Raw genomic sequence first — 20,936 nt, 5'->3', positions numbered from 1 at the left:
TTAAGCAGAAGTTATTTGCCCACAGGACTGTGGAAGGAGAGCTGGACAGTACTTTCTCTTCCTCTTTTACCTGTCCCCCTTTCCCCATTCTCTGCCTTTCTCCCTGTTCTGAAAGTGGTCAAGATAAATTTAGTTTTCTGTATGCACAGCAGTGAGTGATGTTATATTAGCACACGCTGGGCACTCCAGGGTTTGGATGACCAGGCATGGTTAGGCACTTCTCTACAGCTCTGCCCCCCAGAGAATATTAGAGCAAGGAATCAGGGCTGCAGTACTGGTCATGCTCTTTTCCTACCCCTCCAAAAAAGGCATGCTACCCACATCTTAAATGTTAACGGAAGTTCCAGGTAGAAATCTTCTAGTTACGTGGATCACATTGCACGTGTTACCTGGGCATTCACTAATGCTGAAAGGCATGCCTTGAAATTTTCTTTTTAAATACCTCTGAGACTTATTTCTTTCCTAATACTTTTTCTTTTTTCTTTCTTCTTCTTTTTTTCTTTTAATCTTCTGCTAGAGGAGTCAGAAAGTAGACTAGACCCAGGTGCTTCTGGGATTCTGTGTCCATAACACACTCAGCTCATATGAGCCACAGGTGTACCATTTATATTTTAGTGTTCCTAAAGATGATAACATTGTAGTTTTTCTAAACTTAATGTTATTCATAGAACATTTAGATGGTATAGAAAGCAATGAAATTCATGGGTCCGTCACCCACAGCCTTTAGAGTATGCGTGAGTTGACTGATATTCTTAAAAAAGCAATGAGACCGTCCGTTAATTAACAGAGGATCATCCTGTTAATAACATGTTCCTTTTTTTCAAATATCATAAAGAGTTTCTGTGTCCCTGACTCTTCTGCAACAACAGAATGTTCTGTTGTGAAGCTGTCCTGCAGTTTACTTACCCGGTGTTAGGCTGTAAGCAGTATCCTCTTGGTTGTATTACTTTTTCCTAATGAAGGTATGGTTGACTTATAATATTATACCTGTATTACTTTATATGAAAACCATTAACCGTTTCTCTGTTAATCTAGGTCTAAAACAGGCTTTGGAAACTGTGAATGACTACAATCCTCTGATGAAAGATTTTCCTCTGAATGATTTGCTGTCGGCCACTGAGCTGGACAAAATAAGGCAGGCACTTGTTGCAATTTTCACCCATTTGAGAAAGATCCGAAACACAAAATATCCCATTCAGAGGGCACTGCGTTTGGTGGAGGCAATTTCAAGAGACTTGAGTTCTCAGTTACTCAAAGTATTGGGCACCAGAAAATTGATGCATGTTGCTTATGAAGAATTTGAAAAGGTAAGTTTTAATATATCAGAAAACCAACCTCAGGGCACGGAGATGAAAACATGCTGTAATAATAAGCTTCCTTTCATAAATTATATCCTAGGTTATGGTCGCATGCTTTGAAGTCTTTCAGACTTGGGATGATGAATATGAGAAGCTTCAGGTGTTATTGAGAGACATTGTCAAAAGAAAAAGGGAAGAAAATCTGAAAATGGTGTGGCGAATCAATCCTGCTCACAGGAAGCTCCAGGCCCGCCTTGACCAAATGAGAAAATTTCGACGCCAGCACGAACAGCTGAGAGCGGTCATTGTCAGGGTCCTGAGGCCACAGGTATGCATTACATTTTTAAAATAACGTACATGGGTTGTTTTTATACCCTGCTCTCTTTTTCTTTTTTTTCTTTTTTTTTTTTTTTTTTTAAGATTTTATTTATTTATTTGACAGAGAGGGACACAGCGAGAGAGGGAACACAAGCAGGGGGAGTGGGAGAGGGAGAAGCAGGCTCCCCGCAGAGCAGGGAGCCCGATGCGGGACTCGATCCCAGGACCCTGGGATCATGACCTGAGCCGAAGGCAGTCGCCCAACCAACTGAGCCACCCAGGCGCCCCTGCTCTCTTTTTCTTAGAATGCACATGAACTACTTACTTCTGTTCTGCACTGAATGACTCTTGAGTTCCATTTGTATCCTTTAACTGTCCTCTCTATGATATAGATTCTGTCTTTTCCTCTTTTTTTTTTTAATATTTTATTTATTTATTTGACAGAGAGAGACACAGTGAGAGAGGAAACACAAGCAGGGGGAGTGGGAGAAGGAGAGGGAGAAGCAGGTTTCCCCCAGGACTCTGGAGCAGGGAGCCCAATGCAGGGCTTGATCCCAGGACTCTGGGATCATGACCTGAGCCGAAGGCAGACACTTAATGACTGAGCCACCCAGGTGCCCCATGATTCTGTATTTTCAATCCAAATCTTCTCCATCCATTCATCCCTCCCCCAAAAATGCATGGACCCTAAAACCAGACTTCCTGGGATTGATTAATTGATTGATTGATTGATTGATTTTAAAATATTTTATTTATTTATTTGACAGAGAGAGAAACAGTGAGAGAGGGAACACAAGCAGGGGGAGCAGGAGAGGGAGAAACAGGTTTCCCGCTGAGCAGGGAGCCGGATGTGGGGCTCAATCCCAGGGTCCTGGAATCATGACCTGTGCTGAAGGCAGACACTTAATGACTGAGCCACCAGGTGCCCCTCCTGGGTTTTATTTATTTATCTATTTAATTTTTTTTTTAAGATTTTATTTATGTGAGAGAGAGTACAAGCAGGGGGAGCAGCAGAGGGAGAGGGAGAAGCAGACTTACCACCGAGCAGGGAGTCTGATGTGGGGCTCAATCCCAGGACCCTGGGATCATGACCTGAGCCGAAGGCAGCCGCTTAACCAACTGAGCCACCCAGGCGCCCCCAGACAACCTGGGTTTTAAATCCTAATTTCATTGTTTAACGAGCTGTGTGACTTGGACATGTTTTTCACCTTTTCCCCAAATTCCTCATTCATAATTGCATATGTCTGAGATTTATTAAAAGAATTAAATGACTCCTTTTCTTTGTACATGCTTTTTTTCTTCTTAATTTACCTTTTTTCTTCACCAGTGATTTTCTTCCTTTAAAAAATCCAGTCCAGGGGCACCTGGGTGGCTCAGTAGGTTAAGCGTCTGCCTTCGGCACAGGTTGTTATCCCAGGGTCCTGGGATCGAGTCCCACATCGGGCTCCCTGCTCAGCGGAGAGCCTGCTTCTTCCTCTCCCTCTGCTGCTCCCCCTGCTTGTGCTCTCTCTCTCTCTCTCACTCTCTGTCTCTCTCTGTCAAATAAATAAAATCTTAAAAAAAAAAAAAAAAAATCCAGTCCAGGGGCACCTGGGTTGCTCAGTTGGTTAAACGTCTGCCTTCGGCTCAGGTCATGATCCCAGGGTCCTGGGATCAAGCCCCGCATCGGGCTTCCTGCTGTGTTCCCTCTCTCGCTGTGTCTCTCTCTGTCAAATAAATAAATAAAATCTTAAAAAAAAAAAAAAAAATCCAGTCCAGAAATAATAGCTGGACTGATACACAGTTGACCCTTGAACAACATGGGGGTTAGGGGTGCCGGCTCCCTGTGTAGTCGGAAATCTATATGTAACTTTTGACTCTCTAAAAACTTAACCACTAGGGCACCTGGCTCAGTCAGTGGAGCATGCGACTCTTGATCTCGGGGTTGTGAGTCCAAGCCCCACCTTAGGTACAGAGATTACTTAAAAATAAAATCTTAAAAAAAAACAAAAACAAAAAAAAACCTCCCTCTGCCCCTCACCCTGCTGTCATGCTCGCTCTCTCTCTCTCTCTCTCAAATAAATAAAATCTTTAAAAAAACCCCAAAACAATAGCCTACTATTCAGCAGAAGCCTTACTGATAACATAAAGAGTTGATAACATATTTTGTATGTTATATATGTTAGACACTGTATTCTTACAGTGAAGTAAGCTAGAGGAAAAAAATGTTGCCAAGGTCATAATGAAAAGAAAATACATTTACTATACGGGATCAAAAAAAACCTGTGTATAAGTGAATGCGTAATAAACCTGTATTATTCAAGGGTCAGCCGTATATGAATGGGGGATCTATAAATGAATGGATCTCTGACAAAGCCAATATAGAGCAAGTGTTAAATATAGACTCTAGGTGGGGACATACGGGTGTTCAGGCTGTAATTCTTCCTACACTCCTATAGTTTAAAGATTTTTTTTTTTTTTAAGATTTTATTTATTTATTTGAGAGAGAGAGAATGAGAGACAGAGAGCATGAGAGGGAGGAGGGTCAGAGGGAGAAGCAGACTCCCTGCCAAGCAGGGAGCCCGATGTGGGACTCGATCCTGGGACTCCAGGATCATGACCTGAGCCGAAGGCAGTCGCTTAACCGACTGAGCCACCCAGGCGCCCAGTTTAAAGATTTTTGTAGTAAAATGTTGGGGGGGTGTCCAGTCTAGAAATCATGCCATGCAGGAAGCTTCATTCACTGCATAGGAGTGCCCACTATTTGTAGTAAATTGATAATAATGAATTCTCAGCATCTTTTTGTGCCGTGCGCACGGATCGATGTGTGCAGGCATGCGTGTGTGTGTGCTGGCTTTAAATGTTAGCCCTTTATCTGTGGGAGATCTGGTTCTAGTGCTGATTCCTTCTGGCCTCGGGTTTCTTAACCCTTTTTTCCCACGTACCTCTTCTCCTATACCGTATTTTTAAAAGATTACTGTATAGTTTATTTGTAAATCATGCAGTACATATCCTTTATATCAGTAAACTTTATGATAAACTTACATGTGCATGCATACATTCTCAGAATGTTTTTACCGGAGTGTTTATTCCCATTGAATATAACTATTGAGATGGTTGGATTCAGACTGTCATTCACAGTTTGTTTCCTGCTTGTCTCACTTGTTGCTCCTCTAGTTCTCTGCTGCCTCCTCTCGTCTTACCTTCGTCGTATCACTTTAATTCCTCTGTAGACTTGTAGCTGTATTTCTCTGAATTTTCTTCCCTAGCGATACTCTAGGGATTACAATAGGCATCTTTAATTTATCATGGTATACTCGATACTAACATCCAGTAAACTGTAGGGACCTCCCGCCGCTGTAGCTCTGTTACCTCTTTGTCACATGTATTACATCGTTACATGCTACAAACCCAACAATATAGTGTTGTGAGTTTTGTTTTAAACAGTCACATTCATTTTAGAAAAATTAGGAGAAGAAAGGAAAATAGTATATATAATCTTTTATGTTTGTCCACATATTAACATTGCCCAGTTCTCTTCATCCCTTCCTGTGGATCTGACCTACTGTCTGGTGTCTCTTCCCTGTAGTTTAAAGGAATTTCTATAGTATTTCTTGTTCCATAGGCCTGCCAGCAACACATGCCCCCATTTTGTGTTTATCAGGAAAAATATTTCACTTTCATATTGGAATGATCGTTTCACTGGGTATATTAATGTTGGAATGATCGTTTCACTGGATATAAAATTCTCAGTTGACAGTAAGTTATAAATCTGCACAGACTTTTCATTCCTGTAGGGCTCCCCGGGGTCTCCTGTGTGTGTGTGTGTATAATTTATTACCTCAGCCCTTCTCGGGCTCTCCCATTTTCAGAATCTCCCCTTTAAACTTATTGCTGTTCTGTTCCCACCAGCAAAGCCGCAGGTTTTCACTGCCTGAGCTAGGGGATGGGAGCACCTCCAGGCAAGAAGGCCAACAACTGACTGTTTACTTAACTGATTTGGTAGCACCTTTTTTTTTTTTTTTTTTTTTAAGAGAGGAAGAGGAGGCTAGGTGGGGGGACAGAGGAAGAGGGAGAGAGAGGATTTTTTTTTTTTTAAAGATTTTATTTATTTATTTGACAGAGAGATAGAGAGAGAGAGCAAGTACGCAGAGAGGCAGGCAGAGGGAGAGGGAGAAGCAGGTTCCCCGCTGAGCAGGGAGCCCGATGCGGGGCTCGATCCCAGGACCCTGGGACCATGACCTGAGCCGAAGGCAGACGCTTAACCGACTGAGCCACCCAGGTGCCCCGAGGATCTTTTTTTTTTTTTAAAGATTTTATTCACTTATTTGAGAGAGAGAATGAGACAGAGAGAGAGAGCATGAGATGGGGGAGGGTCAGAGGGAGAAGCAGGCTCCCCACCGAGCAGGGAGCCCGATGTGGGACTCGATCCTGGGACTCCAGGATCATGACCTGAGCCGAAGGCAGTCACTTAACCAACTGAGCCACCCAGGCACCTGAGAGAGAGGATCTTAAGCAGGCTCCATGGCCAGCATGGAGGCCAACACGGCTCGATCTCACAACCCTGAGATCATGACCTGAGCTGAAATCAAAACACTTAACTGACTGAGCCACCCAGGCGTCCCTGTTTTGTTTTTTTTATTTTTTATTTATTTTTATTTTATTTACTTGAGGAGAGAGAATGAGCAGGGGGGAGGGGTGGAGGGAGAGGGAGAAGCAGGCTCCCCGCCGAGCAGGGAGCCTGACACGGGACTAGATCCCAGGACCCTGGGATCATGACTTGAGCTGAAGGCAGCCACTCAACCAACTGAGCCATTTGGGCACCCTGTTTTGTTTTTTTTTAGAGAGAGGGTTTGGTAGCACTTTGTCATGAGAAAACACATCTGAGGTTGTTGGCTGCCTTTGGTTGTTTTCCATTGTCCTGAAAAAGCTATTTTTAATAATTTTGTTCAGTTTTTGCCTTCATACTACCAGCATCAGGAGTACTCAATGTTTTTAAGTGCATAAAAGAAACAATTTTTACAAAGAAACATTTATCTAAATTGTGATCTAGTAATCTATGTGCTTCTCCATGAACACATAAAATAGCAAGATCTGGTGATGGGCCGTATTAATACCATAATTTTGAAGTAATAATGAGCATAAGTAAGATCTTAAGATATGTTCAAATGTGGGGCACCTGGGTGGCTAGGTTGCCTAAGCGTCTGACTCTTGATTCTGGTTCAGGTCATGATCTCAAGATCCTGGGATTGAGCCCTACCTCGGGCTCCCCACTCAGTGGGAGTCTGCTTATTTCTCTCTCTCTCCCTCCCCCAACTTATGCTCGCTTTCTCTCTCAAATCTTTTTTTAAAAAAAAGGTATGTACAAATGTAATGTGATGAGGAAGTATTTTTTTGGTGACAAAGCTGTGGAACCTCAAACAACTATTGGTGACTGTTGTGTGCATTTATAGTTGTAGGAAATGCTAAATTTTAGTTAGGAGTTAGTGAAAATAATGATGATCTCCCCCAAACAAGTTCCCAGACCATCTGAATTTCATCCAAAACATCTGTGGACCCAGATGAAGCCCTCTCCCCGCCCCCAGCTTTATAATTCTGCGGGAGTGTGGGCAGGAGATGTGTGTGGAAGTCTGACAGTTCCTGAGGTAAAGCTCATGCTCTGCTCTGCTTTCTGGGAGCTTCAGGGAACTGAACAGGGGAATTCTTCTAGCCTTTCTCTGTCCCTCTGCTGTGGTATTTACCCATGGATTAGAATTAAAGTTTTATAAGTCAAAAAGGAAGGCTATTTACATTGGATGCTGAGTTTATATGTAGCGCTCCTATGAATTACTGAGCTTTCCAATGCAGTTTTAATTGTAGACAAAACTTTGAAGAGGCAAGTACCCCAAACCCAGGTTTTAACATGTTATTTTAGCTTAAGAACTAAAACTACATTGTCAGAAGATCTTTACATGCAGAGTTAGAATATACTCTGTCGTATTTCTCACAGCTTTGTTGCGTTGTGGTTATAAAATGTTTGGCTAAGAGTTAAAAACCTACAGCTCAGACTGGCTGTGTTGTGCGGTGTGTGCTCCTGGTGTCCGACAGAACAACAGTCTTCGTGCAATCAACGTTTTGGTCACTAATCCTCCTCTTTCAGGTCACAGCAGTCGCCCAGCAGAATCAAGGAGAGGTCCCCGAGCCTCAGGACATGAAAGTAGCGGAGGTTCTCTTTGATGCCGCGGATGCGAACGCTATCGAGGAGGTCAACCTTGCGTACGAGAACGTCAAGGAAGTGGATGGGCTGGATGTCTCCAAGGAAGGCACGGAAGCTTGGGAGGCCGCCATGAAAAGATATGATGAGCGAATCGACAGGGTGGAGACCCGGATCACCGCTCGCCTTAGGGATCAGCTTGGCACAGCCAAGAACGCGAACGAGATGTTCAGGATCTTCTCCAGGTTCAACGCGCTGTTCGTCAGGCCTCACATCCGTGGGGCCATCCGTGAGTACCAGACCCAGCTAATCCAGCGCGTGAAAGATGACATCGAGTCTCTGCATGACAAGTTCAAGGTCCAGTACCCACAGAGCCAGGCGTGTAAGATGAGCCACGTGCGTGACCTGCCCCCAGTGTCAGGCTCCATCATCTGGGCGAAGCAGATCGATCGCCAGCTGAGCGCGTACATGAAACGTGTGGAGGACGTGCTGGGCAAGGGCTGGGAGAACCACGTAGAGGGCCAGAAGCTGAAGCAGGACGGGGACAGCTTCCGCATGAAGCTCAACACTCAGGAGATCTTCGACGACTGGGCCCGGAAGGTGCAGCAGCGCAACCTCGGCGTCTCGGGGCGCATCTTCACCATCGAGAGCACTCGCGTCCGGGGCCGAACCGGAAACGTCCTGAAGCTGAAAGTTAACTTCCTTCCAGAGATCATCACACTTTCCAAAGAAGTTCGAAACCTCAAGTGGCTTGGTTTCCGAGTCCCACTGGCGATCGTGAACAAGGCTCACCAAGCAAACCAGCTGTACCCGTTTGCCATCTCGCTGATCGAGAGCGTGCGCACCTACGAACGGACCTGTGAGAAGGTGGAGGAGCGGAACACCATTTCCCTCTTGGTGGCCGGCTTGAAAAAGGAAGTGCAGGCTCTGATCGCAGAGGGCATTGCACTGGTATGGGAATCCTACAAACTCGACCCGTATGTGCAGCGCTTGGCGGAGACCGTCTTCAACTTCCAAGAAAAGGTGTGTTATAATTTACTAGCCCCACTCCCATCCCCTTGGGGTTGCGGGAAAAATGAACTAAACACGGCAGAATAGCTCACTCAGTTAACACAGTAGTTCTCCCATAGGAGTTCCTGACGGGTAGAGCATGGGCCGTGTGAGCTGAAGGGGAGAAGCCCTTTTACTTACTGGGCTGTTGGATGGTGGTGGGGCTCTGGGAAGACCGTTAAGTAACAGCCTGAGTTTAATGGAGAGGTGAAGGACACAGGAGTCTGACCGAGTGAGATGAGAGCTTTATTACTGATAGAGCTGCACGGGCAACAGGGCTCTAGATCTGCAGCCGTGGCCCTTGCTGTTGGCCCTCCCCCAGACCCTAGCGCAGCTGGACGGTGGTAAGCCTCCTGGCCCCGAGCCTGCTGCTGGGAGCAGGTCCGAGTGAGGGTGTGCGTCTGGCGCTCAGGGACAGAGAAGGCACTGAGCGGGGCACATCCGTTTCCTGCTCCCAGACTTCTCAATCAGAGGTTTCCCTTCCCTGTGTGAGAACACAGGAGTGGGGCTAAGTGTTCACTGGCTACTCGTGGAAGGACTCCTTTCCCTTAAACATATGTTAATCGAGAAGAATATACATAAAAATAAAGGATACCATGAGTGGTGTTTTAAATATTAAATACGCTCTCCTTTAGGTGGATGACCTGCTAATCATTGAAGAAAAAATAGACCTGGAGGTCCGTTCCCTGGAGACTTGCATGTATGACCACAAGACCTTCTCCGAGATCTTGAACAGAGTCCAGAAGGCCGTGGACGACTTGAATCTGCACTCCTACTCCAACTTGCCCATCTGGGTCAACAAGCTTGACATGGAGGTGAGGGATGGGTGGTTACGGTGCTTTTCGGTTTTCTACTGTTGACCCTATTTTATAAGCTTATTAGTTTGTCACTGGAAAGCATTTTCCCACAGAAGTTATCAGCAGTAGTCCAGTCTTCCCTCGAGAAATCCCACTGAGCTGACGGTGGGGCTGAGCTGGGTGGTACTAGCAACACTCCTGTCCGTTCCGAGTTGCAGGTGGTGCGGTGGGGGATTCTTTCTATTTTCGGAATATCCAACAACCTCCCGCCTGCCCTTGCTGCTCACCCAGTAACGTAGGAGGTTCTCCCTGGCATCCTTCTCTGACACGCTGCCCCCTCTCCACCACCCAGTTGAAAAAGAAGTGCCCAGGGGCACCTGCCTGGCTCAGTCAGTAGAGCACGGGACTCCTGACCTCCAGGTTGTGAGTTCATGCCCCATGCTGGGCCAAGAGCTTCCTTAAAAATAATAATAATAATAATTAAAAAAAAGAAATGCCTAGCAACCAAATATGTCTTGCTCCTGGTGTAGAGGATCGGGGCTCACCCCTGTAGAGGTGTGTGGGGAGGGGAAGTATGTGTGTGCATCTGTGCTTGTGTTTAAAACATACTTACCACCCATGTGGCTTTCTCGGTGGTGGATGTCGGCATCCATGGTAGAGCCCCAGGAAGTAGGATATTTCATGGCAGAGTGGCTCAGTGGGGAGCTCTGAAGCACCTTAGTTACCCATTTAGGGAGAAAGAAAGAGAAAGCCTGTGACCCGCAAAGGTGCGGTATATCCACACATGGGACGCTACCAGGGAAAGTTCGCAAACCCCACTCTTCCGAATCTGCTGGAAGCCTCGGGGTTTGCCACAGCTGCCTTTACAGCATTCCCAGGATGGACAGACTGCGCGAAGATATACAGATATCCTATTCATGGGACATTCACTTGTCTCATTCCACATCAGAGAGAAGACTTTCTTGTTAAAATGGGCACCTGTGTGTGCTGACAAGTCCTAACTAGTCTTACCTGGTGATTGTTCTGTAGTACTTAAAAATACAGAATCGTTGTGTCGTATACCTCAAGCTAATATGTTGTATGTCTCTTATATCTCAGTTTTACCAAAAAGATGATGGTTTATTCCCCAAGTTGTAGATTGTTAGTTTTATCTCTGAGGCTGCCAGGAAAATGCTTTTGTTTTGTAAATTTTCTAGTATGTTGGCCAAACAGCGAGACCGTGACTGTATCTGGGTCCGTCTCCTTGTCCCTTACAAGTCGGAGGGTTGGTGATTAGGTTAGCCCCCAGATGGAGGTCAGGTTCTCTGAGGCTGGGAGAGGGACAGAGTGAGGTAGGGAACCAGGGTAAGATGAAGGGTGTGGTAGCAACTGTCATCCTTGACCTGAAGCATTGACTTCCTATCTGACACGCTTGTTAATAAACTAACTTTTGGAAGGAACACTGTTCTTTGATCCTACTTCTCTGTAGATTGAAAGAATATTGGGCGTTCGCCTACAAGCTGGCCTGAGAGCTTGGACCCAGGTGCTTCTTGGACAAGCAGAAGATAAAGCAGAAGTTGACATGGATACAGACGCACCTCAAGTTAGTCACAAGCCTGGTGGAGAGCCAAAGATTAAAGTGAGTATTTCCTATGGCATCCAGTTTGCTAGTAAATCAAACAAAGGATTCTTCCCCTTGAAAAGTACCAATGAGAAAGCCGCTTAACAGTGAAGAAACCTGACAGACAGCACCTCACCCAGGTGACCAAAGTCAGCATCCACCAATGCTGACAATGTGTGCGATGTGGTGACAGGGCCGCTTTCCCCCTGGTCTTTGTCCCCACATCTCCCAGACTCATTCTGACCATGAGAAAAGATCAGACATTCCCCACAGAACACCCGACCGGTACTCTTCCGGAGTGTCAAAGTCATGAAAGACAAGGAAAACTGAGAAAATGTCCAGGTTGGAAGGGATTAGGAGATGCGACGACTGTGTGTGCTGTGGGGGCCTGGGAAATCCGACTGAAGTCAGTATTTTAGTTAGTAGTGTTGCATCAATGTTGATTTCTTCATTTTGGTAATTGTACCATGTTAGATGGTAACATTAGAGGGAGCTGGTGAAGGGTATGTGAAAACTCTTCATACTTCCTTTGCAACTCTCCTGTAAGTCTAAAATAATTTCAAAAACAGGACTTTTTTTAGAAGCGGGAAATTTTAGAAAAAATCTACGCTGGAAAAAAATACTCTGCCTTCTAAGCATACGTGCAAGAAATCATTTCAAGAACTGAGTGTAATCTGTACAAGGAAGAGTTTGACACTGAAATGTCACTGTTTTCACAAAATCTCAGAGTCTCGTGGAAGAACAACTAGCACAGTGGTCACCACACTGGACAGCAGCCTTTCTTTCTAAGCCACCAATTTCCCATTTGAGTGAAGGAGTGGCCAGCTGGAGCCCAGCAAGCCTTCTAGAAAATTGTGTTAGTTCAGGCTGTGCAAATAGGTCGTGTCTACTGGTGTGGGCGTTGGTCCCAAAGGTGTCTGCCACATAGTAGTTCAGTAAGCCATGCATTTGCGTTACATAGTTCGTGTTAAATTTACCAACAAAAATGTCTTACAAAACAGAAGCCTAAAAGAACGAAAGGTAAAAACTTTTATGTGGGAGAAACAATTGGCTGTTTTTTGTCTCCCCAAGTGTTACCTTCTCATTTTTTTTCTTTCAATGCTTGAAAAATGTTTTCACTTTTGAATATTACATGTATTTATCCTTAGAGCATACTTTTTAAAATACGGAGATGCAGAAAAGCAAATGAGTATATCTAAGCTAAAGCAGTTATCTGGTAGAGATGGAGTCAGAATTCTTGCTTAGCATAAAGCAGGCACTGACAGGTGGCAGAACCTCACCTTGACTTGTAAACCTGCCTCCGTGTGGCATGTCTGATGGCTAACGCCAGCCTCGGTCCCTGCATCAGCACAGGGTTCTCGGGTCCCGAGGTCATTGTGTCCAGCGGTCACCATGCACATTAAATCAGATGGTGCTCCGTTGAGCACCTGTTGTGTGTTCACCGAGGCACGGGGGACCCAGCAGGAACCTAAGCAGTGCCTGCCCTCTGACTTCTTACAATCCTTTAGAGAGGGCAGGCCAAACGCATGAAATAAAGAAGAGCACGTTCTCTAATGAAGTAACAGACTCATGGTTCAGACTCAAGTAGGTTAATAAAATTTAGAGGAAGAAAGTGTTATGCATCAAAACCATTTTTTTTTTACTTTGGAAAAAGCTTATATAAAGGACATTTCTCTGAAATGATTCTAATGCTTCATACTACCAGAAAAAAAAAAAAAAGGTATAATTTGTATACTTTATACCCACTTCCAAATTTCAGCATTCATAGCACCTGATTTTATTCAAGATGATTACTGAGCAATACACGTCACATACACCTATGGTCGGTACCATTTAATTGTAAATGGCTCCTGTAGGCATTCACCAACTTATTAGTACGTTAGAATCACACTTAGGTGTTAGATTTTTAACCAAGAAATGATCATGCTTCTCATGAATACTGATTCTGACATCATAAATGCATAAAAGCCATTTTATTGAAACTGATTGCTGAGTAAGAAAGGAAATCTTTCTTTTACAGAATATTGTTCATGAGCTAAGAATAACCAATCAGGTCATCTATTTGAATCCACCCATCGAAGAGTGCAGGTACAAGCTCTATCAGGAAATGTTTGCCTGGAAGATGGTTGTGCTGTCTCTTCCTAGGATCCAGAGTCAGAGGTACCAGGTGAGCCTTCCAGGCATTTGCACCGTGGGCCCTCGGACCAGGCCTCCCGGGGCTCTGTGGCACCACCTCTCCATCACGCTTCTTTAAATGCTGCTCTTGTATGTCTTCTCAGACTGCAGACTTGCGGCTCAGCATTCTTTTTTTAATTTCATTTATTGGTCAGAAAGAGAGGGAGCGACCACGAGCAGGGGGAAGTGGCAGGCAGAGGGAGAGGCAGACTCCTCGCTGAGCAGGGAGCCCGATGCGGGACTTGATCCCAGGACCCTGGGATCATGACCTGAGCTGAAGGCAGGGCGCTTAACCGACTGAGCCACCCAGGAGCCCCATGGCCCAGCATTCTAAGGGAAAACTAGAAGAAGCCTAGTGTGACCTGACGGTTTTCCTATGGCTATCTTTCCAAATAGTTGCCTCTTGCAGTTCTGATCTCAATAGTCTCTTAGAAATTGCCTCCATGAACTTCACTGGGAATTTTAATTCCTGTTCCTCCCCGCCCCCACTTTATTATATTAGTTTACAAATATACATGAAACTGGAGGGAATCCCATGAGCTCACACCAGCCTGCCTTGTTTATTATCATGTAGCCAATTTAAATTTCTATTTCTCAGAACCGAGCTGTGAATACTGGTTCCTTCCGCTCTGGGCAGAGTCTATGCAGACTACAGGGTATTTCTTGTCACGTTCTGTTTTTAACCAGCCATGTTTCTGTTTGCATTGCTGTCCTGTTTGTCTCCATATCTGACGGAACTGAAATCAGCCCCTCTTATGCTGGGTCCCATGCCCTTGCTCTGAGGCTCCTGTCAGCGAATAAACCTGACCCCTGTCACCCTCTAGCCATCTTACTTCTTGGCTCCCTTTGGTAAAAACACGGAGGATGTCTGCACACCTGCTCCAGGTCCCCTCAGGCGTCGGGGTCACCGGCCTTTCCCTGTCGCTGTGGCAGGCTTCCCAGCCCTTGAGAAGTGGCAGTGGCAGGATGGGACGGGTGCACACCCCCTCCTGCTGGTTACACTTATTCCACTTGGCTGTCCTGGTTTTCCTCCCACCTCACTGGCCAGTCTCCTCTGCTGGCTCCTCTTTGGCTCTCCTTCTTCCAGCCTCTACCTGTCTCCATGTGTTCTCTGCCCCAGAGCTCTGTCCCACCCAGTCCGTTCACTAAATGCTGGCCGTACGTGACAACTCTGTGCTCGTATCTCAGCACAGCCTTTATCTTGACCTCCAGACCCATCTCTCCTGCTGGCTCCTGGGCATCTCCACCAGACTGATTTGCCCATCACACTGAATGCGCCTCCGACCCCCTCCCTCAGACTTGCTCCCATCCCCAATCTTTCCTTTCCCCACCTTCAACCTGCTCAGGACTAAGTTGAGCTGTCACCCTGGCCTCCCACTGTCTCTGTCTTCAAAATTAACCTTGATCTTTCTTGCCCACATCCACTGATACCACCGGTCCAAGGTACCATCATCCCTCACTGGATTCTTAAGTTCCTCCTGACAGGTCTTTGTGTCTGCTTTTGCCCCCTTAAAATCTTTTTTTTTTTTTTTAAAGATTTCATTTATTCATTTGAGAGAGAAAGAGCACAAACAGGGGGAGAGGCAGAGGGAGAGGGAGAAGTAGGCTCCCCACTGAGCCAGCCAAGAGCCTGAGGCGGGGCTTGATCCCAGGACCTGGAGATCATGACCCAAGCTGAAGGCAGATACCCAACCATCTGAGCCACCCAGGCGCCCTTTAAAATCTATATTCAACACAGCAGCAGAGTAAGATTTAGATTTCACGTCGGTCCTGACACTGCTCTTCCCGGAGCCCACTGATGGCTTCCCGTGCCACTCCCCATGAAAGCCCACGTCCCAAGGCAGAGTGCTGGGCCCCACATAATATGCTGTTCGTGGCCTCTCTGACTTGAGTGCCTGCATCCCACTCACTCTGCTCTGGCCATCCTGGCCTCTCGCTCTCCTCAGACATGGCAGGCAGGCTCTTGCCCCTGGGCCTTTGCACTTGCTGACCTCTCTGCTTGGAACCTGTGGTAGCAACATACTGACATGGCTCACTCCCTCCCTCTCCTGATCCTGCTCAGTGGGGCCTTCCCTGACCTCCCCCACCCCCTAGCCTTCCACTTTCCTGTTTTGTCTCCATAGTACTTCTCACCCACTGACATTCTGTATAGTTTGCTTTTCCCTGTCTCTCCTCCCACAGGATGTGAGTCCATGTGAGCGGAGATTTTTGTCTGGCTGTTTCTTGTGCCTACAACAGTGCCTCGGACATAGCTGGCACTCAGATCATTGAAACAATGACTGGTCACCACTTCTATCTTCCAGGCTGGTGTAATTATGTCGTCACGATAGTCTTAGTGCTTTAGACGCCACCTTCGGTGTTCCATTCCCATGGGAGAGGCTCAGGTCTCCAGGGGCTCTGCTCCAAGGGCTCGGGGGCTCTGTAACTGTTTTACAATGTGATGCTGCATTTTCTAGCTTGTGGGTGATCTGATGTTCCCTTTATTGGTTGAAGAGTGAAGTATGAGTAGGCCTCTGATTTTTTTGTGGCTGGGGTAAGTGGATGTTATTCCTTAAATGCCATTTTTATAGCGAGTTTTTCCTTCAGTTCATATGAATTCAGTGAAAGGTGGCTCTGAGATGAACTTTTTTTTTTTTTTAACATTTTATTTATTCATTTGAGAGAGAGAGTACAAGCAGGGGGAGAGGCAGAGGGAGAGGGAGAAGCAAACGCCCTGCTGAGCTGGGAGCCTGACATGGGGCTCGAGCCCAGGACCTGGAGATCATGCCCTGAGCCGAAGGCAGACGCTTAACCATCTGAGCCACCCAGGCACCCCAAGAGGTGAACGTTTTTATACACGCTATTTGTGTTCCTTTCGGCTCTGCTTCCTTAGGTGGGTGTACATTACGAACTGACTGAGGAAGAGAAATTCTACCGGAATGCTTTAACTCGGATGCCTGATGGCCCTGTTGCCCTGGAAGAGTCCTACTCTGCGGTCATGGGCATTGTGACTGAGGTCGAGCAGTATGTCAAGGTGAGAAGCTCCCTGTCTCATTCAGATATGCTGTAGAGTCTATTTTAGATGTAGTGAGTATGTGGTCTGATGAACATAGGTGCTAAAATCTATGTAATACATATATAATATACGCTAGATAACTTTTTTTTTTTTTTTAAGATTTTATTTATTTATTTGACAAAGAGAGACACAAGCAGGGGGAGTGGGAGAGGGAGAAGCAGGCCTCCCGCTGAGCAGGGAGCCCGATGTGGGGCTCAATCCCAGGACCCCGGGATCATGACCTGAGCCGAAGGCAGACGAGCCTTAACGACTGAGCCACCCAGGTGCCCAACACTTGTTAATTTTAAAATGAACAGTGAACAGTAGAAAAAAATCTTATGGGATGTTAACTCATTTCAGAGAGCGGTAAATTTTATTCTTTTTTAATATGAAAATTCTGAGAATTTGAAGTGAATTTTTCTAGCAATGTTGAAAGAAAGTCTTTTTAATGAAATATGAACCTAATATGTATGAATGTTCTGCAGAGTGAAAGGTCTAGCTGTGCTACTTGACTGTGCTCTTCATTTGCAGGTCTGGCTTCAGTATCAGTGCCTATGGGACATGCAAGCTGAGAACATCTACAACAGACTGGGGGAAGATCTCAACAAATGGCAGGCTCTCCTGGTTCAAATAAGGAAGGCCAGAGGCACTTTTGACAACGCAGAAACCAAGAAAGAGTTTGGGCCGGTGGTTATAGATTACGGCAAGGTGAGCTCGCCTGTGTTGTCAGAGGGGTGGGGAGGGGGTGGCTGGCTCTCCGGGCGGCATCCGTGTGGGATGAGGATGCAGCTGAAGCGCGAAGGAACTGACGACTGTTGTCGTGGACACATTCACCTGCAGGTTCAGTCTAAGGTGAACCTGAAGTACGACTCTTGGCATAAGGAGGTTCTCAGCAAGTTTGGGCAGATGCTCGGCTCAAACATGACGGAATTCCATTCCCAGATCTCCAAGGTGAGGGGGCAGGATCCTGGCGGCCTAACAAGTCTGGTAGGTAGCGAGGTAAGCCTTGGCTCCGTGTTGACTTTCTGTGCTCTCTGAACAGTCCCGCCAGGAGTTGGAACAGCACTCGGTGGACACGGCCAGCACCTCCGACGCAGTGACCTTCATCACCTACGTGCAGTCTTTGAAACGAAAGATAAAACAGTTTGAAAAACAAGTTGAGGTGAGCTCCATGAATAGTTGAGATTCTCAGCATCAGCTCTCTAGGCACTTCGAGTTAGGTCCGTACAGCCCACCCGCCGTCTCGCTCGTACCCACCTGCTGAGCTGGTTCCAGTGCAGACCCGGTGTCCTGGGGGTCTGCCCTTTAAACAGCTCTGCAGGTGATTCCTAAGTGCATCGAGGTTTGAGAACTGTGTCTTGCCTTCTGAATCTTGTACGTTAGCTGTTGATGGGTGCGTCACACGTGCACTTGATTTGTGCACTTGGAAGGGGCTGGAGCGAAGCAGTAGCACGCTCTCCATCCTCCCCAGGCCGCTCGGGCGCAGCCGGGTTTGGGGACGAGCCAGCCGCCGCCGGCTCGGGGCCTGCTGCCTCCCGGGCGCCGCGTTCTCCGGGTGGAAGACTTCTGGAGAAGAGCAAATGTACTGATGTTGTGTGTTCTAGAGCCGCGGAGGGTCTTCCTTTGACGTGGGAATCTGACGATAGTTTCTAATGTGAAAGAAAACGAACCTGTATTTTTTACTCTCAAAGCTCTACCGCAATGGTCAGCGCTTGCTGGAAAAGCAGAGGTTCCAGTTCCCGCCCTCCTGGCTCTACATCGACAACATAGAGGGCGAGTGGGGGGCCTTCAACGACATCATGCGGCGGAAGGACTCTGCCATCCAGCAGCAGGTGGCAAACCTGCAGATGAAGATCGTGCAGGAGGACCGGGCGGTGGAGAGCCGCACCACAGACCTGCTGGCAGACTGGGAGAAAACCAAGCCCGTCACGGTGAGCCGCGCCCGCAGCCTCTCCAGAACCCACAGCGCCATTTGGTGTCCTTTCTCCCACACTGAAGGCTTTGCTCTGGCTTAGCGCTCCAATAATGTTTGTAATTAAAACAACACTTGCATGTCGTATATTTGAAAAGTAAAAGCCAACTTAGAGCTTTTTTTACCCAGAACCGCCCATGACGATCATTTAAGTCAGGTGGTTTTAAAAATTAAAGCTTTTCTTTCTTAAGTTATATCCTCTTACTTAGGCATACTCAAAAATTAGAATTTAATTTCTCACAGACACAGGCCGAGCCTCACGTAGCCACTGCCTCGCTCTGGGCTGTGGGAGGCAGGCCCCGCCATCCCCGTCGTGGTAGATAGTGGTAGTTACTTCTGTACCCAGCACCTGCCACCATCAGTCCTCTTGGTTCATTCAAGTACTTGTTGAGCACCGACTGTGTTCTGGGCAGTGAACAGGAGGGACACTCCAGTGGGAGAGACAGGTGAAAAACGAGCGAGGAAAACCTGTATTTGAGTCAGATGGGGATCGGTGCCGTGGGGAAGGGCGAGGGCCAGGTGGACAAGGGGTGTCGGTGGGTGCTGCCTTGCACGGAGGGTGGTGTCTGAGTGGCAAGTCACGCAGATGGCAGGAAAGGGGGTTCAGGCAGAGGCAACAGCGCATGCAGGGCTCAAGCACATACGGAACTGCGTACCTGGTTTCCTGGGGCGGAATTCAGTCTGTTTGTTTAGACATATAAACAAAGTATAGACAGGAAAGAAGAGGGGAAGATGGTTAGGATGCTCGGAATGTTGATCTGGTTTTCCGGTTTGGGGTGTCAGTGTTCCATAGCAGGCCTGGTGGCAGATCTAGCTTCCCACCTACTCTGTAGAGCTGTGTCCCATCTCAGCCCTGTCTGTACTGGTGGTCCTAAAGTTCCTACTTTGTGTTTAATTCTGGTTCGAGGGCCCCTATTTTAAGAAGATCTTTGCTTTCACAAATGCCAATACCGTAGCTTTTGCAGAATGCTAACTGTAGCAGGGGAGTGAGTATTCCTCAGTAGGCAAGATTCTGTTCACCAAAATTTGAGTATTTTTTATTACCATTTTTTGCTAGTAACATGTCAGTTTAAATTTTCGATGATATTTTATATAGTCATTCTCAGATTATTAAAGAGTCAGCAAATCGTAGTTTAATGCTCAACTAGAAGCCATTTCACTGAGGACTGGTTGATTTCTCATCCTTCTCTCGGTCACTGATGTAATAGCTGTGTGCCTCAGGAAGGGCATGGCTGGCAGCCCCCGAGAGCCATGTCCCCTCGGATCAGGAGTGGCCTGCTCCAGGCCCCCATCTGTCCTGACTCTTCTCTTCCAGTCTCCCAAGGCACTTAGTGAGACAGTGGCTAAATGGAAAGATGCTCCACCTTTCTTGTTTCTTTTTTTCTTTCTTTTTAAAAATATTTATTTAAGTAATCTCTACACTCATTTTAGGGCTCAAATTCACGACCCTGAGATCAAGAGTTGCACGTTCTTCTGACTGAGCCAGCCAGGCGCCCCGGTGCTCCACTTTTCTTATTCATGTTTTATTTATGTCAAATACAGAAGTAAAAGTTACATTCAGTAATGTACACGAATCATGAGTGTACATCTTGGTGAAGATGTACATATTTGGAGACATGCTTAAGGAATCACAAATTTCCAGACTTCCCGCAGGCTCTCCCCACCATTTCAGGGCCCAAGCATTCATCTGTCCTGAGACCTAGCTCTGCAATTCTGCACTTTGATTGCTTGCAGGGCAATCTTCGCCCGGAGGAGGCGCTTCAGGCTCTCACCATATATGAAGGAAAATTTGGCAGGCTGAAGGATGACCGAGAGAAGTGTGCAAAGGCCAAGGAGGCACTGGAATTGACAGACACAGGACTTCTCAGCGGCAGTGAAGAGCGCGTCCAGGTACGGACTGCAGGAGATAGGGGTGTGGCTTCTCATCCTGGCTCTGCCCTTGACCAGGGCCATCTCAGGGGCCTTGCTAGACCTGCAGTGGTTTCTGCATCTAGAGGCTCACTGCTCCACTGTCGTAATCACAGGTGGCCTTAGAAGAACTACAGGATCTTAAAGGCGTTTGGTCAGAACTTTCCAAGGTCTGGGAGCAGATTGATCAGATGAAGGAGCAGCCGTGGGTTTCCGTCCAGCCTCGAAAGGTATACCTGGTTAAAGCAGATGTTATGCATACCATCATATGTTGAGAGTTGTAGACTTCACGTAGAAGCTCTGCAATCTACTGTGAGCTCACAGAATGTCACAGGATGATCATTTACAGTATTCATTTGGACTGATGTAAAATGTGCTTTAAAACCTTTTTTTTTTTTTTTAAAAGATTTTATTTATTTATTTGAAGAGAGAGACACAGCAAGAGAGGGAACACAAGCAAGGGGAGTGGCAGAGGGAGAAGCAGACTTCCCGCCGAGCAGGGAGCCCGATGCGGGGCTCGATCCCAGGACCCTGGGATCATGACCTGAGCCGAAGGCAGACGCTTAACGACTGAGCCACCCAGGGCGCCCCTTTAAAACCATTTTTAAAAAA

General features: G+C 46.7%; 1 protein-coding gene across 1 annotated transcript in view; it reads left to right on the top strand.

The window, feature by feature from the left end:
- Positions 1-20,936, top strand: part of DYNC1H1 (dynein cytoplasmic 1 heavy chain 1) — a 69,203-nt gene that overhangs the window by 12,773 nt on the left and 35,494 nt on the right. Inside the window, exons 6-18 of the mRNA XM_034992714.1 lie at positions 1,036-1,307; positions 1,399-1,626; positions 7,735-8,811; positions 9,474-9,653; positions 11,104-11,253; positions 13,256-13,402; positions 16,283-16,423; positions 16,976-17,152; positions 17,285-17,395; positions 17,487-17,606; positions 18,136-18,375; positions 20,151-20,306; positions 20,441-20,554. Coding sequence (XP_034848605.1) covers positions 1,036-1,307; positions 1,399-1,626; positions 7,735-8,811; positions 9,474-9,653; positions 11,104-11,253; positions 13,256-13,402; positions 16,283-16,423; positions 16,976-17,152; positions 17,285-17,395; positions 17,487-17,606; positions 18,136-18,375; positions 20,151-20,306; positions 20,441-20,554 — 3,113 coding nt within the window. The remainder of the gene's footprint in view (positions 1-1,035; positions 1,308-1,398; positions 1,627-7,734; positions 8,812-9,473; positions 9,654-11,103; positions 11,254-13,255; positions 13,403-16,282; positions 16,424-16,975; positions 17,153-17,284; positions 17,396-17,486; positions 17,607-18,135; positions 18,376-20,150; positions 20,307-20,440; positions 20,555-20,936) is intronic.

The sequence above is a fragment of the Mirounga leonina genome, unplaced genomic scaffold, assembly GCF_011800145.1.
Source record: "Mirounga leonina isolate KUSES-001 unplaced genomic scaffold, KU_Mleo_1.0 Mir_82, whole genome shotgun sequence".
Taxonomy (NCBI): domain Eukaryota; kingdom Metazoa; phylum Chordata; class Mammalia; order Carnivora; family Phocidae; genus Mirounga; species Mirounga leonina.
Note: the sequence above shows the minus strand (reverse complement) of the source record. Positions and strands in the feature narration are given on the sequence as shown.